Here is a 14,992-nt window from a genome sequence, read left to right on the forward strand (position 1 = left end):
CATATGAGCCCTCAGCTGCTGTTCACCTCTGGTGGTGTCCAGCACTGAAGAACTGTGCTTTGGTTTGCTTTGATATTCTGCACTAAAAAAGTCTGACTCCAGTACACCAGCCAGGTCAGCAACAGACAAGGCTTGATAGTAAATCCCCCCTTAGAGGAGAAAAGGGACCTTCCTGAGGGCTAGACCATGCTAAGAGGAAACACTAAACAAATGGCTTAATAAAACTGGAAGTCCATGGTTTACATCTCTTAACACACATGGCTTGATTTTTTTGGTATGACTTTGATATGAAACATATTTTCAGTCTCTGCAGCCTTCAACCATATATATAAGCTGCAATGGATCAAAAAATGCAAGAAAAATTATATTACTCCTGGCCAAGTAGTTGCAATAGGACAGTTAATTCAGCATTAAGTGCAGAAACAGTAACTCTGTGTTGCTTTCTTCCAAGAACTCTCACTAAAATAGCATTTGTCTTGCAACTCATTTCCATTTGCTAGGTTATTTTAGTAGGTCTGAAAAATATATTCATTTGTGACATAGGCCATAATAATCCAGTGTGTTTACACTGCGCAATGCCAGTGCAAATTATGTATAAGACATTAGGAAAGAAACATACCATTTCACAATCTGTTTATCATGGACATGGCTTTTATCAAGTCTTTTCCTCCATGCTGCACACTTTGTCATTTATATTTTGGGTGAAATGCAGAATATAAGTCTGTGTATGTGTGTAGGCATGTATCCACACACATACAGAGATCAGTGCAAAAATGAAATTTTTGTGCTTTGCTTTTACCTTTACTTCATACAGATGTAGTTGAGAATGCAAGAGTGGTGCAAAAGATGCTTTGTATTAGGTGTCTTATTAATGGTGTGGGGTTTAAAATACACAATTGGAAATGCTAGTATCTACAGTACTTTTGCTTGTATTAAGCCCTGGGCAGTATTAGCTGTCAACTGTTGTGCTTGTTTGTTCATTTATTTAGTTTCTATTTCAAGTAATTTTTTTTTTTTAGTTTATGAGTGTTGTTGGCAGTCCTGGGTCAAGGGGTTTTTCAGTTTAGATTGTCTCTGTGTTGGTCTGAGATTTCTGAATCTTTAAGTTGCTCAGTAATTTTTTTTTTGTGTTCTCATCTTGGTTATTACTAAATACAGAGATGGTAGAATTGTCTGTAACAAAGCTACCAGCAAGTTTAGTCATGATTTATTGAGGAATTGTGCTTAATTATTAGGTCTGAAGAATGACTAAGTCATGGTCATTCAATATTTTTTCTCAGAATGGAGTCACATGTGTGCTAACAGAGCAAAGTTTTGCTGGTGGGTTGGAATGAAAGACCAGGCATGCAAAGACTTTTAATTTAAACTTAAGTATTGGTGAAAGAAGTGGTTTCTGTAGGACCAGTATTCATCTATTTTTAAATACTTTTTTGTTTAAACATGTACAGGAGAAAATTACCTACAAATATTTTCAAATAACTTATTTTTTGATTAATAATTTTGAAAAATTCTTTATTGTCCTTACATATGGGTTTACTTCATGCATGCACACAGAGGAGTGCTTTATTGATTGATTTAATTCTAGCTGACTTTTTCAGTTGTACCATTTATGCAAATTTGTAACTTTTTTTTCAATCTAAACTGTGAGAAGAATATTAATAACTAATTCTGCATTTACCTGGCTAATTTGCATACATTTGTGTTGTCTGGTAAATCACATGAAAACCTACAGGGGAAAGGCTGAGCTCTTCTAACAACTAATAGGCTATTTTTTTCTTCTGACTTGCACAAATTGAGAAATATTGCCTGTGGCAAACGTAATGGAAAACTGCATATTTAATGCTCTCACACATACTCATTTCTGTACAAAGAAAGAAGTGGATGACTCTTCTTAAAAATAAAACTTTCTAAAGCTGTGTAGCTGACACAGGATACTGGATGTTAACATACTTCAGGTTGGTGGAGTTACGATTTGCAGGTTGTATAAGGTTATCTGGGTATTGGATTTGACTAATGGGAGTGCTATTGTGCCTAAAAGTGCTAGAGGAAAATCACAGCTATAAATATTTTCTCCTGAAGAGATTGTCTGTAACTTACAGGCCTAAGAGAGTGCAAGGACTGTGTAAACGTAAGTTTCCAATCTACAACACCCAGCATGCTGTGTAGTGGGTTGCTGCAGATTCTCTCTTTGAGGTGTTTCTCCAGGTGATTCCAGTAGTTATACGTGCAACCCTTTTGACTGGGCAGTGTTAGTGTGTTTACTTAAGCTGTATGCATGTGGCATCTCGATTTATTGTTCTGGGAAGTTCAGAATGAATCCTCTATTGGCTTCCCAGTCTGAAACAATACTTCAATACCAATACCATGTTCAGTGGTTGTGGCTGGGAAGCACTTATCAGTGCCAGAGTTTGTGTAAAAGAGGGTGCTGGTAATAATACATCTGCAATGAACTGAGGTGAGATCTCATCATTATTTCTCAGTTCTTGCCTTTGAGGAGACCCTGTTGCTGGACTTCCTAGCAGAGAGCAGAACAAAACATTCATCAGGTTTTTCAAAAATGCAATCAGAACAGACTTGTCTCCTGTGTTTCACAAACTGTGGTTTATAATCCTTCAGAGAATACTCCAAGTGAACTGGTAATAGAAATTGAAATACAAAATAGTAAGAGAATTGCCATCTGCAGACTATCTGCAGAGGCACAGTGAGGGTGTTGTGTTTCTGCATGGGGGAAGGATACTCTTTACTGGTCTCCCCCCATTCTAAGCAAAAGTGGTCTCGGAGTGCCTTAGATTAATGGAATGATATTTCCAACTGAACCAGTTTCCCTGTCTAATAAGGCCCACAGTGGCTTGTGCCATGAATGTTAAATGTCATTGTAGTGCTAAAGGAGGATTTGAACTGCATTTGTGATTCCCTTTTTTCTCTATATCAGGACTTGCATTTTAGGGAAAAGTGAAAGCCTGTAATTAGAAAGTTAAGAATGAGTGAGGAGGTGAGCAGAGGTAACGACATGTAAATATCAGTAAATAGGATGGTTGAGACACTTTAAATGTGACATTCTGATAACTTGCTTTTAGGTTAGAAACTTAGCCTCAGGTATTTGCCAGCCAAACTGCTGCCTCTCTTCGGAACGCAAATAATTACAGCTTTTGTCACATCAATAGCAGGTCCTGACAACCAAGCTATTTTCAAAATTTTAATTTATTTATTTTTCTACATTTACATTTTAATTAGCTTATTTTATATGCTGATTGGTCCGTATCTTGATGATTCCTTTAATGAGTTTTTGGGATTTATGGTAGTAAATTGAACTGGCTGTTTTCTGTATATGTTACTTTTTTGTTCTCTATCTGCAGCTTTCTGCAGTCATTGAATAACTCTGCTAATTGTTACCAGGCTGAAGAAGGACCTAACCTGTTATTTATATCTTATATATTAATAATGTACCATGTGTTTTCTAGCCGAGAACTACTTAGGAGTGAGATGAGGGACAGGGAGTTGTATAATTTTTTTTTATATTTAAATGTAGCTAGCAAATACTGAAATATTTATGGTTTGTCTCTAGATGAGGAGAGAATAATTTTCATCTCTCTCTTTCCTTTCCTTACAGGATATAAAAATGGTAACCAGAAGTGGTTCAGAGATGAGAAATTTTCCCATCTGATTTGTCTTTATAGGCGGTTTTTGGATCCAGCTTGGACCTAGTCCTGTGTGCAGTAGTTCATTGTATGTTTTTTTTCCTAGTTCAACTAATGTAGATGGAATTTTCTTCAGAATAATACAGAGCTCATGACTTTAATTTCTCCTCAATTGTGGAATTTTCCTATTTAAAAAAAATAATGAAGAGACCAAACTGGTTATTTTTATAATCATTGAGATGTTTTCATGTATCATGTGATTTCAGGGGGATTTTAGTGTTCACTTTTCTCTAACTACATCTCTTTGTGTTCACTTTCTTCTCACCCCAAGTCTTTGTGTAACCATGAAGTCTAAAACATTTTCTTTAAGAGAGAGGTCGAGGAGATTTTCATGAAGTTGCTGGTAAAGGTGAGGTAGGGCAGGGGAGGTGGGAAGTATCATAGGAATTGTAATGATGTGTAGGAACTTGCAACACTTCAGAGCTCCTCTTCAGTTTTCATTTGTGATTCTTCCTGACACAAACTAAACCAGTAAGATCTATTATAGTCTAATATCATACATGATAAAACAAGTGGATATCACCTATATTGCTACTTATAAGGTAGTTTTTTCAAAGGTTTCTTTTTTGTTTTGCAGCAAGGATTCAATTGCCTTTTTTTCCCCTTGGGAATTCTAGCTTTTGAAATTGAAAGTGTTACTTGGGACAGGTTCCATTAGCACCAGAGTCTTCCTGGTCTCAGAACTGGCTTCTATTTTATGGCTAATATCACCTTTAAAATGGGGAAATATAAAAGCCTTATAGCAAAGCCTTAGGGGCTAACCTGATTTTGTTCAGGAAGGAGAGTGAAATTTCTCGTTGTGCCATCTAGAAAGGACATATTTTCTTATACTGTAGCTAATTTCAGTGGAAGAGAGTAACAACAGCAATGGTTTACCTGAGAAGCAGCTTTCACAGATCGCAGTTGACAAGGAGTAGTTCTCTTTCTCCTTTCCTGCCTCTTTCCAATGGGTGATACATCTGGTCTCAAAACAAAAACTGCCATTGGTGTATATTTTTTCTTTTAAGATGAAAGGGAGAAAGGAAGAGGAGGGAGGGAGGAAGAAAAAGACAGGACGAAAAAAACTGATTGCAGTCATGCATCTTGGCAAACAGCACTTAGTTTCTCAGGGAGGCAAAGAGGTTGCAATGTATCTCTTCACCACCATGGTCATGGTTGTTAAGGAAGATGGAAGTGCTGAAAAATGATACTTGATTTTTTTTGGTAGTCATTATTAGTCCTTCTGAAGGTGTAAAACACTGATTAAAGAGGAATCTTTCCGAGTTTATGGCAAACATTGACAATACATAATATCTCTGGAAAGAATAAAAGCACTTTTTCATATTTCTCACTAAAATGGTGTCAGGTTCTGGAATGATGATTTAAGTGCAACTGTTATGGTTGCAATAGGACAATTCTTCATTATATACACTACAGTTGCAAGCCAGTTTAAAGACTGGTGGAAAATATTTCAATAGCGAATGGATTTTAATATTTTTCTTCCAAAGAATATGGCAAATCACTAGCTGTTACTTGCTTCTAAGTGTGTCCAAATATTATGTGCACATATGAACTTTAAAGTACAAAGCATTAATTTTCTATTTTTCCAGAAAGACTAGATTTTGTTTCTAGATGGGATATTATTAGCTCCTAGCTATCCTAGCTACTCAGTGGTATTCTAGTTAGTCACTGACTAACAGAGTATTCTAATAAACAGCAGTTTAAATAAACAAAACATGCTTATTTTATGGACATAAGCAAGAGCAAGCAAGCATCAAAGCAAAATCTTGCCTTTAAATAAATGTGCACTGTAATGCACTTCTGAAATAATTTCTGGGCAGAAAAAAGAGTCAGTGATAAATTTACTGTTGGGATTCAGTTTTGTCTGATCTTGCAAATGTGATTTTCCCCTCTATCCTAGTAATTTGGTAATGGCTATAGGATTCTTATCTTTTGAGAAATCTACCAACTGCCTGTTTAGTCTTAACAAAGCATTTAGCCAGTTGCATATATTCCATGAGGGCCACCGAAAGGACACAGTTTTCTGAAGATAGCCACAAAGTGCAAATATTGTGCCCTAAATAACATTCCAGTTGCTGTAAATGTCAGTAGAGGGAAATTTTCTGACTTAGTAAGATGCTACAGTCAAAGCCAGCTGTTAACTCTTAACTGCTTGGCCTTGTGGAGGGAGAGCATCATTCCTACATACTTTTGTCTTTTGAGTAAAGAAAGACTAAAAGAGAACAATTTTTCAAGGACTTTCAAGATGCAAAATCACAACATGAGCTGTATTAGATTCTTTGTTCCTTTTTTTGTGTTTCTACTGAATTTGCTAGTTCTTCTTGGTAAGTTCTAGGAAAAATCTGATGCCTGCCCAGCAAGCACATCATTGAAGATTTAGGAAAAATTTATTTTAATTTAATTGAGGAGCCATTCAGGTGTGAGCTTAACATGAAGATTCATATGTCTGTGTATAAATCACTTTAGTTGTTTGTCACACACAGGGACAGAATTTATAAAAATGAATGAAACGAAGATAAGCAGAAGAAGCTAACATCTTGTCAGTCCAGTCATCTTTTCCAGTAGTGGCCATTTAATGCAAAATGCAACTCATTCTGCCCTAATACATAGATTTTGAATGCAATGAAATAAAAACTACTCTGCAGTGCTTCAGATGATATTTTTAGCAATATCTCTTGAGGAGCTTTCAAGAAAAAAAATGTGAATGGTCTCTCACAAGTGAAAATCTTCATGCCCAAGTCAAGTTGCTTGGTTGTATATGGTGAATTGTGGGCCAATGTACAATTTCAAAATTGCAGATATTGAGGAAACTTACCTGTGTGTAAATATTGGCAGACAGTGCTCAAGGGATACTAGTCTGTGGTGACAGGCAGGCATATTTCCCTATTATCTTGTATTTTGAGGCAAGAAAGGTTATAGAAAGGTAGTTTTCACAACAGCACTTTTTTCTGGAAAATAAGTAGGTGCTGCCACTAGACCTTTCTGGGTGACCTTTTGCATTAGGGCTAGACATATTTCCACTTACTTTTTTCCTCCTAATACAGTAAGTATTCTTAAAAATTAAATACTTTGAATGGGACATAATGAGGGAGGGCAGAAAGAAGGAATAAACTGATTTTGGTTTTTTTAGTTGTATAGCACGGGGAATAATGTTTTGACTGAAATGAGATAAATATTTTCTCAACAAAGACAGATGCATATGGAGACTGAGTTTGCTGTAAAATTTAATGGTGTATATTTCTACTTTTCTGGAAGTATATACATAGTTTCATTTTTACCACTGTCATCTTTGGTGTAATTTTGTTTTTTCATCTCTTTTTGGGTTGTTGAAGTCTATGGCATAGTGTTTCAAGGCTAGCTTGTCTCTGAGTATTCTCTATTCTGAAGTGTTATTTTTTTCAGTGGGGACACATGCATTATAGCAAAAACCATATTAAACAAACATTCAAGAAACAGGTGTGGAAAGGTGAAAGGAGATAATGAAATATTGAAAATGGCATGTCCTTCACTTCTTCTATGTAAAATAATAAAGAAATTAGTTTGAATAAAATCTGCAGTTATTATATGCTTTTGGATAAGCAAGCTACTTTGTCCACTTATGTTCCTTATGTTCAGGGATTGAAGTGTGTCTAGCCCTTCAGATGAAGGGAAGATAAAGAACATTTTATTTTAGCACAAAAGGTATTTTGGATTTTCAGTCTCTTACTCTTCCACTTACTTTTCCTTTTTCTTCATTTTACAGCTTCTGCAATCCCGGATAATGGAAGGAGATCCTGCCTAAAGCTTAAGGTCTTTGTGCGACCAGCAAGTAAGTTCTTCAGATTAAGCTTTCAAGGTTGCCTTTCTAGTGCATGCTTTACCATGTGGTCTAGTAAACAGCAGATTTTTTTTTTTTACTGTTAAATCTTGTATCTGTTCTGTACATACAGCAATGTTTGTGTTATGATTTTCATTGTATTTTCTTATCATTTTTCATAAAACTTTGTTTTAATTACTTGGCAGTTGCTAACTTGTTGTTTCTTGAACTGTGTACAAATGGAAGACTTATCCTGGCATTTGGACAAGTGCCAAAGAATTTAAAATATGAATATGCTTAATTATATATAGTAAATAGAGAGAAAAAAAGAGAGGAAAAAAGGAAAGTGGGGAGTGTAAGGGTGTTTCACTAACATATTTGGCTGTTATCTCTATTTTTGTTATAGACAGCTGTATGAAAACTATAGGTGTTCATGATCGTGTTTTCGATGTTAACGACAAAGTAGAAAATTCATTAGAACCAGCAGGTTAGTATGCTTAGAGAATCTCTTTTAACAAATGCGTGTATCCCTCTGGTGCTTCAGTACTTTTTTTCCTTTTCTCTCTGCATGCTTTGCATGGTACAACTGCTCTGCTTTTGCACATTTCTAGCAGTGCTAATACAGCTTTTGGTATATTTCCTGTATCCTTGTTTAATGCAGGGAAGTAAATATGTTGCTTTATTTGTTTTTTTGGGGTGACATGGTATAGTGAAATACGCTGTGTGCCAGTGTAAAATTTCCACCAGTATCCTGAAGCCACTGGCCCATCCAAGCCAAGCACCCAGCATGCTGGCAACACACTCTATGTACTAACTGGACCTAAAGATTTAGAAGTAAGGTCAGTGGGCATACTTAATGTATTATGTGGTTTCAAAAAGACGTTCAGAAAAAGAGCACCACCGCTTGTTTAATGCCAGTGCATGATACAGATATGCAACTAATTGAGTTTATGCTTAAAAAGAAACTAGTCCTTTAAAATTATATATAGTTGTGTGTGTACTTGATTAGGCAAAGTATTATTTCACCTATGTACATCTACACACACTTACAAACACTGGTATATAGATAAATACATAAATACAAATTTCTCTTCTACTTTATTGAAACAAACTGAAGTTTTGGGGGGCTTTTCTTGCAAAGCACTGCCTTAGGAATAAGGATGCCCCTCATCTGCCCAGGGCAAACTTACATTAACCTCCACCATCAATCAAACTAACGTGTCTCTGTGTGGAAAGTGCATGTGTATTGTTTGTGTGGCTGGTGTCAAGCTTGTGACAGATAGAAGTGTATATAATTCTAGGGGTAGGAATAACCTGAACAACTTAAATTGAGTTAAAATTAGGTAGGTATGTAGCAAAAGTATTTGCAGTAGTGGTATACCTGTTCATTTTATGTGTACCTACGCACTGTTCACATGTTGTATTAAAGCCTCAATAATTCAAATTCACAGTTAAATAAACAAAACATGTCAGAAAATATTGCACACATATCGTTTAGTACATACCCCAAAGAACAGATTACCAAGATTTTTTTCTCTTATGCTATTTGAATATGAAGCAACATTCTCTTTGTATATGAAATAACATTAATTTTTGCTCTTTGTTGTATGCAGATCCTTTAATTAAAATTCACTAGTTGTACATAAGTATAATAAGGCTTTTACAACTTAGCTGATTTAAATGGTTTACTTATGGATAAACAATGGAATTTATTCTTTTTCTTTAAAATAATTTTCAGATCTTTCCTAAAAATTTGGAGTCTGAAAATCAAAGGTGTTCTCTAAGTAAATCTAAATGCAAGGATAGTGCACTTACATTGGCTATATTTATAAATTTATTAACAGCACTCTTCTATAGAAGACACTAGGATGTTCTCTCACTGTCTCTACCTATGAATTTGAAACTCTCTGCACCTTTTTACATTTTGTGATTTGGTGAACATGGTCTAATTAATGTGTCTGATACTGTTTGCAAAAGAGATCATCTGAGTAATACATGCCTCATTTTAGTAAACTTCCTAAATTTTTGTTTCAGCACTGCTGCTCACTTCCCACTGAATGGCTATAACTAGCTAACATCATCACAAAAGCACATCGTTAGAAAGCACCAGGCAGACCAGGAAACCAAAATCAAAGAGCATCCTGCAGTCTGAGATGAAATACTATTTGTGTTACCAGGAGGAAATAATAACTTTAATGAGAAGGTTTGGTACCACAAAATTCCCACTCCTGACATCAATGTATATTTGTATTATTAATTGGGTCAGTCGCCATTAGATAATCAGTCACTCTGAGATGTGCCAACTGCTGTCACATTTCTCTGTCATTGGCCTGTTAGGGTTGCTGCTGCCTTGGTGGATCTTGTTGCATGTGTTCAGTGTCGTGTACTAATTTACATGTCTCTGACAAGCATCTTCTGCTTCTGTGCTCTCCCCTAGCCTGCCACGGTCTTCTTCCACAGTAGACAGAAGAATTAGAAGGCAGGAGGGTCATGTTCAGCAGATTACTCACTGTCATCTTTCTTGTAAAAATCACCATCTGTGTGATTTTTGGACCCTTGTAATTTCACTGGTTTTGTTCAGAAATTTGTAGAGATCTACAATGATTTCACTCTCAGAAGTAGTGGAAGTAATTTGCTCTATTCTTATTCCTCCCTGTCTCTTTCTTCTTAATAATAAAAACCAAAAAGTCCTTAAACAAAAATTGCAGCTGTGCATATCTGAAAGTTATACCTGAAGCATGTCATGTAAGGCTGTGCGATCTGAAAAATTCATGGCTGTCAAAATAATTTTTTCTATATTGCTGGTATTTCCAGTGTTTAGTAGTTACTTTCTGGATTTTACTCAGGAATCTTTTCTTCTTCATCACTTGTCTTCCAAGTTTCAAATTAAGCAAACCCTTTTCTTTAAGCCTTAAAACTGTGCAATTATGACTCTGCACCTCCAAGGAAAATCATATTTGTAAAGTGATTTCCATAACTGCAGATGAATCATGTGTTCTAATATATGAGTGCAGAAACCTTGTGACAGCATTGAGAGAAAACCCAGGTGATTGCTCGAAAGGAATCCCTTAATGTTAAATGGAAATTAATTCTTCTGTGAAGAATGGCTTTATAAAAATGGCATAATAGAATATCTCCATATTTTTCATTTAAGAGAAGTAATCTTTTTAGCTTAGTGCTTTTTCATTGAGTTTTTCAGCAGTAGCCAGTGTTCCAGTGGTTGCAGTATCTGATAGTCAGAGAGAATGAGGATTTATTGCTGCTACACACTGGTTCTGCCCTATTGTGTTTTAGTGCTGACTCATTGAGGTAATTAGGCCAAAATTGTTGACATTCAGTGTTGGAAATTCAGACTTATTTGCAATTCTAGAGATAGAAGGTGATACACATCATTCTCCTCTGTAGTTTTAGTTCATTGGCAGTGAGTAAATGTTTCTAAATTGGGAAGAACTAACTTTATATAAAAGTAGGTAGAACTGACAATTAACACAGGGGTATTTTTTCCCTGTTACTTCTTAAATATGTTTTACTTGAGAAGCAAGCATTTGTGAAGTACTGTATTCTCATTGCAGTGTTACCAAAGTACAAGACTGTAACTCAGAAGTGAAATGTGAAGCAACTTTTGGTATTGATGACCAGTGAAAGTAGCACTTTTCAGAAGCCAGCATTCACTATATTTTTAGATTCCTTTGGAATAATTCTGTAGGAGAAATACTAGGGCCTTGTTTGGGCCCAATATGCCTGGGAGGGTCTCCTTGCCATGCACGGTATGGAGCTGCAACTTAAGCCATTCCAGCCAGACTTTCTCACTGATACCGCCGAATCACAGAATGGTTAAGGTTGGAAGGGACCACTGGAGGTCATCTAATCCAACCTCAGTGCCCAAGCAGGTCCCCATATTATTCCATTATGTCCAAATGGCTTGTGAGTATCTCCAGTGAGGAAGACTCCACACCCTCTTTGGACAATCTGTTCCAGCGCATAGTCACCTACACAGTAAAGTTCCTCCTCTTCAGGTGTAACTTTCTGTGCGTCAGTTTCTGCCCTCTGCCTCTTAAGCTATTGCTTGGCACCACTAAGAAGAGATGTCCCTTTCTTACAAACATGAACATTTAATCAGTGCTTGCTTTTCATACTTTTGTCTTGAGCAGCAGTGAAACTTGTTGATAAGCCTTATGTGATTATAACATCAATTAGTGCTGGAGAAAGTACATGTGATAAATTGCTAATTCAGTTTACTGTGCATCTTGCTGTGTAACTGAGCTGGGGCTGAAGAGCCTATTAACCCAAATTATGCTAAGTGCTCCACTGATTTTGTGCTAGATGTCAAGGGTGTGTAAAAGAAGGAGCTTGCTTGTAGCCAAGTAACATGAAAGGCTCAGTGACAAAGCAGCATGGTGATCCCAGTGTCCTGACTCCTGCTCCCCTTAGTGCCTCCAGCTGGAACTGCTCAGGTCTCACCCAGTGTAATCCTGGCAGTGCAATTTTTTAAGATGGGAACTATGAGACAAAAACATTATAGACACATTGACATCTCTTATAAAATGGGGAGCTTATGCATAAGTAGGTGAGATACTATTAATTTTGCTGGAAACAGGCATTCTAAAATAAACTTACAAATATATTTTGAGGTCACTTCACACTTCCTAAAAAGGTTTGGCTTTTTTCTTTCATTTAATGACAAAAACCAAGAGCTGACTTTTTATGGCAAGCCTCAGACTGATTGCTTTTTGAATAGCTAAATTAGATAGCTTTGGATATGGAGGATATGGAGAGCTTTGCAGAGAAAAATACCACAGCTATAACAACACCAAAGCTGATTTTGACTTCGCCTACCTTTTCTATTTTACAAGCTGTGGCTTTTAGGCTGACCTTAACTTTACAAAAACTAAATAGAGCTTTATTATGTATCATATATTTAATATTTGCTATTGTGTTTTCTTCTGCCTCTAAAGCATAAGCATGTTTTCCTAACTCGGCTGGTTCTTTTTTCATTAGTTCTAGCAGCATATATGTAAATCTTTATTTTGTGTACCATAAAAGGTAGTGAGATTTTCCAGATTGAGTATGTATTCTATAAAATTGGCTATTGTCATGTGCTAGCCTTTAAAATTTTGTTTCAAGAAAGAAGGAATGATCTTACATCTCCTGCTCATCCCCAGATGCAGCATACTTCAGTGGACATTTTTTGCTTGGAAGGGGAGCCTGTGCTTGGTCTTACAGGCTGTCATTTGAAATTCAGGATCCAAAATCTGTAGCTGAATAAGGGGATTAACTGCAAAATGAATTCTGGGAATATGCAACACTTTTGAAAATCAGGTGGTTTTATTTAGCTGCCTCCCAACTGATGTTGCTATCTAATGTGACATCCCAAGTTAGAGCCACAGTGTTTTAATGGAAGAGGAATCTTTCATTCCTCAATCTGCTGAAATCAGACTTACTTCCTGCTCCTCTGGTCTTCAATGGGAATTTTGCCAGTAAGAAATGCAGGACTTGGCCCCAAGTTGGTTACATAATGAGGTATTACACGCTTGTGAAAGTCAATGACAGCACAAGGTTCATTGCCCTATTTCATAAAGGCACTGAAATCTACTTACAGTTGTCGGCTCAGTGAGAGTTTATTAAGGATGCAAAATCTCATTGGAATGTATGCTTTCTGTTTGAACAGATGATACCGTACATGAGTCAGCCGAGCCTTCCCGTGGCGAGAACGCGGCACAGACACCAAGGATACCCAGTCGGCTTTTGGCAACTCTATTGTTCCTCCTGGCAATGCTTTTGATATTATAGCACAGTATGCTCCAGCAACCTGTCACAGAAAATATCAGGGTCTTGGAACATCAAAGATCCACCTAAATGCTCATCCCAGGAAAGGGACTTTATTGTTTTTGCAGATGTCAAATTGTTATTTTTCCCTTTTCTTCTCCCTTTTAGCCTGAACTCAGCAAAAATTTGAAGGGGATAACTAGCTTCAGCACCCACCCCTACCTACCCTGTGACTTTCTTAACCCCTCCATATAAATAAAAGGACTCCAAATGAAAATGCCAAACTATGATAGTGACGCTAGTGATTCTTATTTTCCTCTGCATTCTCCTTTAAGAAGTCACCTCTGTTAGCTCACTGTGTCATCCATATGTGGACAAGGAAGTGTAATGGCAGATGCAGTCAGTGAGGAATGAGGAAAGTGAGTGAAAACCTGGGAGAGTCTTTCTCTGTGATACAATATTTATGCCTTCTCATTCAGCACTGTAAGATGGTCATGCAAGGCATTGTGTCACCATGTCAGGACTGGAGGGGAGATGTTAAGACGTAATATAACACCATTTCCTCCAGAAGTTTCTAAATGAACAGGCTTCTGAAAGGGGAAGGTGATGTTTCTTATAGGACTGTCTTGAAACATCTTTGACAGTAAAGCTTGTGCTCACAAATAGAAATGCTGTCTTTGGTGAGAGGAAAAAGTTAGAATTTAGGAATGTTAGCACACAGCAGGCAAGGTCAGATTTAGGAAACTTCACTGGGGGTGTGAGTGCCTCTGTTATTTCGTTTTAAGGGGATAATGCACACCGGATTATTTTATTTTAAAACAAATCACCGTGGTGCTAAAATTTTTTCTTGAAATGCAGAGGCACTTTTGAGAATAAAGTGACCTTCCCCAGCGCTGACTTAGTAGCTGATAGACTTGGATGCTGCTCTGGGTGTTAATACATGCTAAAAGACGACATCGGTGGCCAGAGGAAACATGTTTGGGACACAGGATCTCCAGTGTGCTCTTGATTTGTCTCTCCTGTAAGTTCCTAAATCATGGGAATAAATCACATGTAAAAGAAGCCAGGGCAGTCTAATAGCATTGTTTGGTGGGGGGAAAGAAAAGAAGTGTGGAATATGAATTCAGTGTTGGGTTTTTATCTTTTCCCCTTCCAGTACAGTTTGAAGAGTAGAGGAAACGTGTTTATCAACTGGAGATAAACTAGATGGGCTCCCAAAGACTTAACAAAATATTTTTTTAAAAATCCACTAGAATAGAAAATACATTATTTAGATATACTTTATGCTGAGATTGAGTATATATGCTTGTCCTATTTAAACATGTGAGAGAAACGGTAACCCTTGATGCAATTAGGAAATGGGACTGTCTTGTTTGGTGAAATTAGGAGTGACCCTGTTTAAGGAATCTGAGCCTTGGCTAACAAAACTTTAAAAAGTAATTTGCCAGGAAGTGCAAGCCTTGGGGTATTTTTTGGCTAGGTTGCCATGAAATTTGGACTGCTAAGCATAATAAGTGAAATTTCAGACCCAGACTGAAACAGAGCTTTTCTGACAAAAACTGTGGTAATTAAGTTAAATGTGAACCAAAACATGGAGCATATTCAAGCAAAACAAGATTTTTCTATATTAATTATGAAGAAAAAGTCTGTCATAACAAAATTGAGTGATGCCATTAGTGGACAGCACTTCATAGGCTTTTTACTTTTAAATGAAGAAAAGCCTTCCAGAAGT

At 36.7% G+C, this 14,992-nt stretch overlaps 1 protein-coding gene across 5 annotated transcripts in view; it reads left to right on the forward strand.

Annotated features, from left to right (window-relative positions):
- EFNA5 (ephrin A5) overlaps window positions 1–13,544 on the forward strand; it is a 203,767-nt gene extending 190,223 nt beyond the window's left edge. For all 5 annotated transcript variants that reach the window (XM_069002596.1, XM_069002598.1, XM_069002600.1 and 2 more), the window contains 3 exons: window positions 7,441–7,506; window positions 7,901–7,981; window positions 13,163–13,544. In XM_069002596.1, coding sequence (XP_068858697.1) covers window positions 7,441–7,506; window positions 7,901–7,981; window positions 13,163–13,284 — 269 coding nt within the window. In that variant the 3' untranslated portion in view covers window positions 13,285–13,544. The remainder of the gene's footprint in view (window positions 1–7,440; window positions 7,507–7,900; window positions 7,982–13,162) is intronic.
- The last annotated feature ends 1,448 nt before the right edge of the window (window positions 13,545–14,992 follow it).

This window comes from Aphelocoma coerulescens, assembly GCF_041296385.1.
Source record: "Aphelocoma coerulescens isolate FSJ_1873_10779 chromosome Z unlocalized genomic scaffold, UR_Acoe_1.0 ChrZ_unloc_scaf_1, whole genome shotgun sequence".
NCBI classification, from domain to species: Eukaryota; Metazoa; Chordata; class Aves; order Passeriformes; family Corvidae; genus Aphelocoma; species Aphelocoma coerulescens.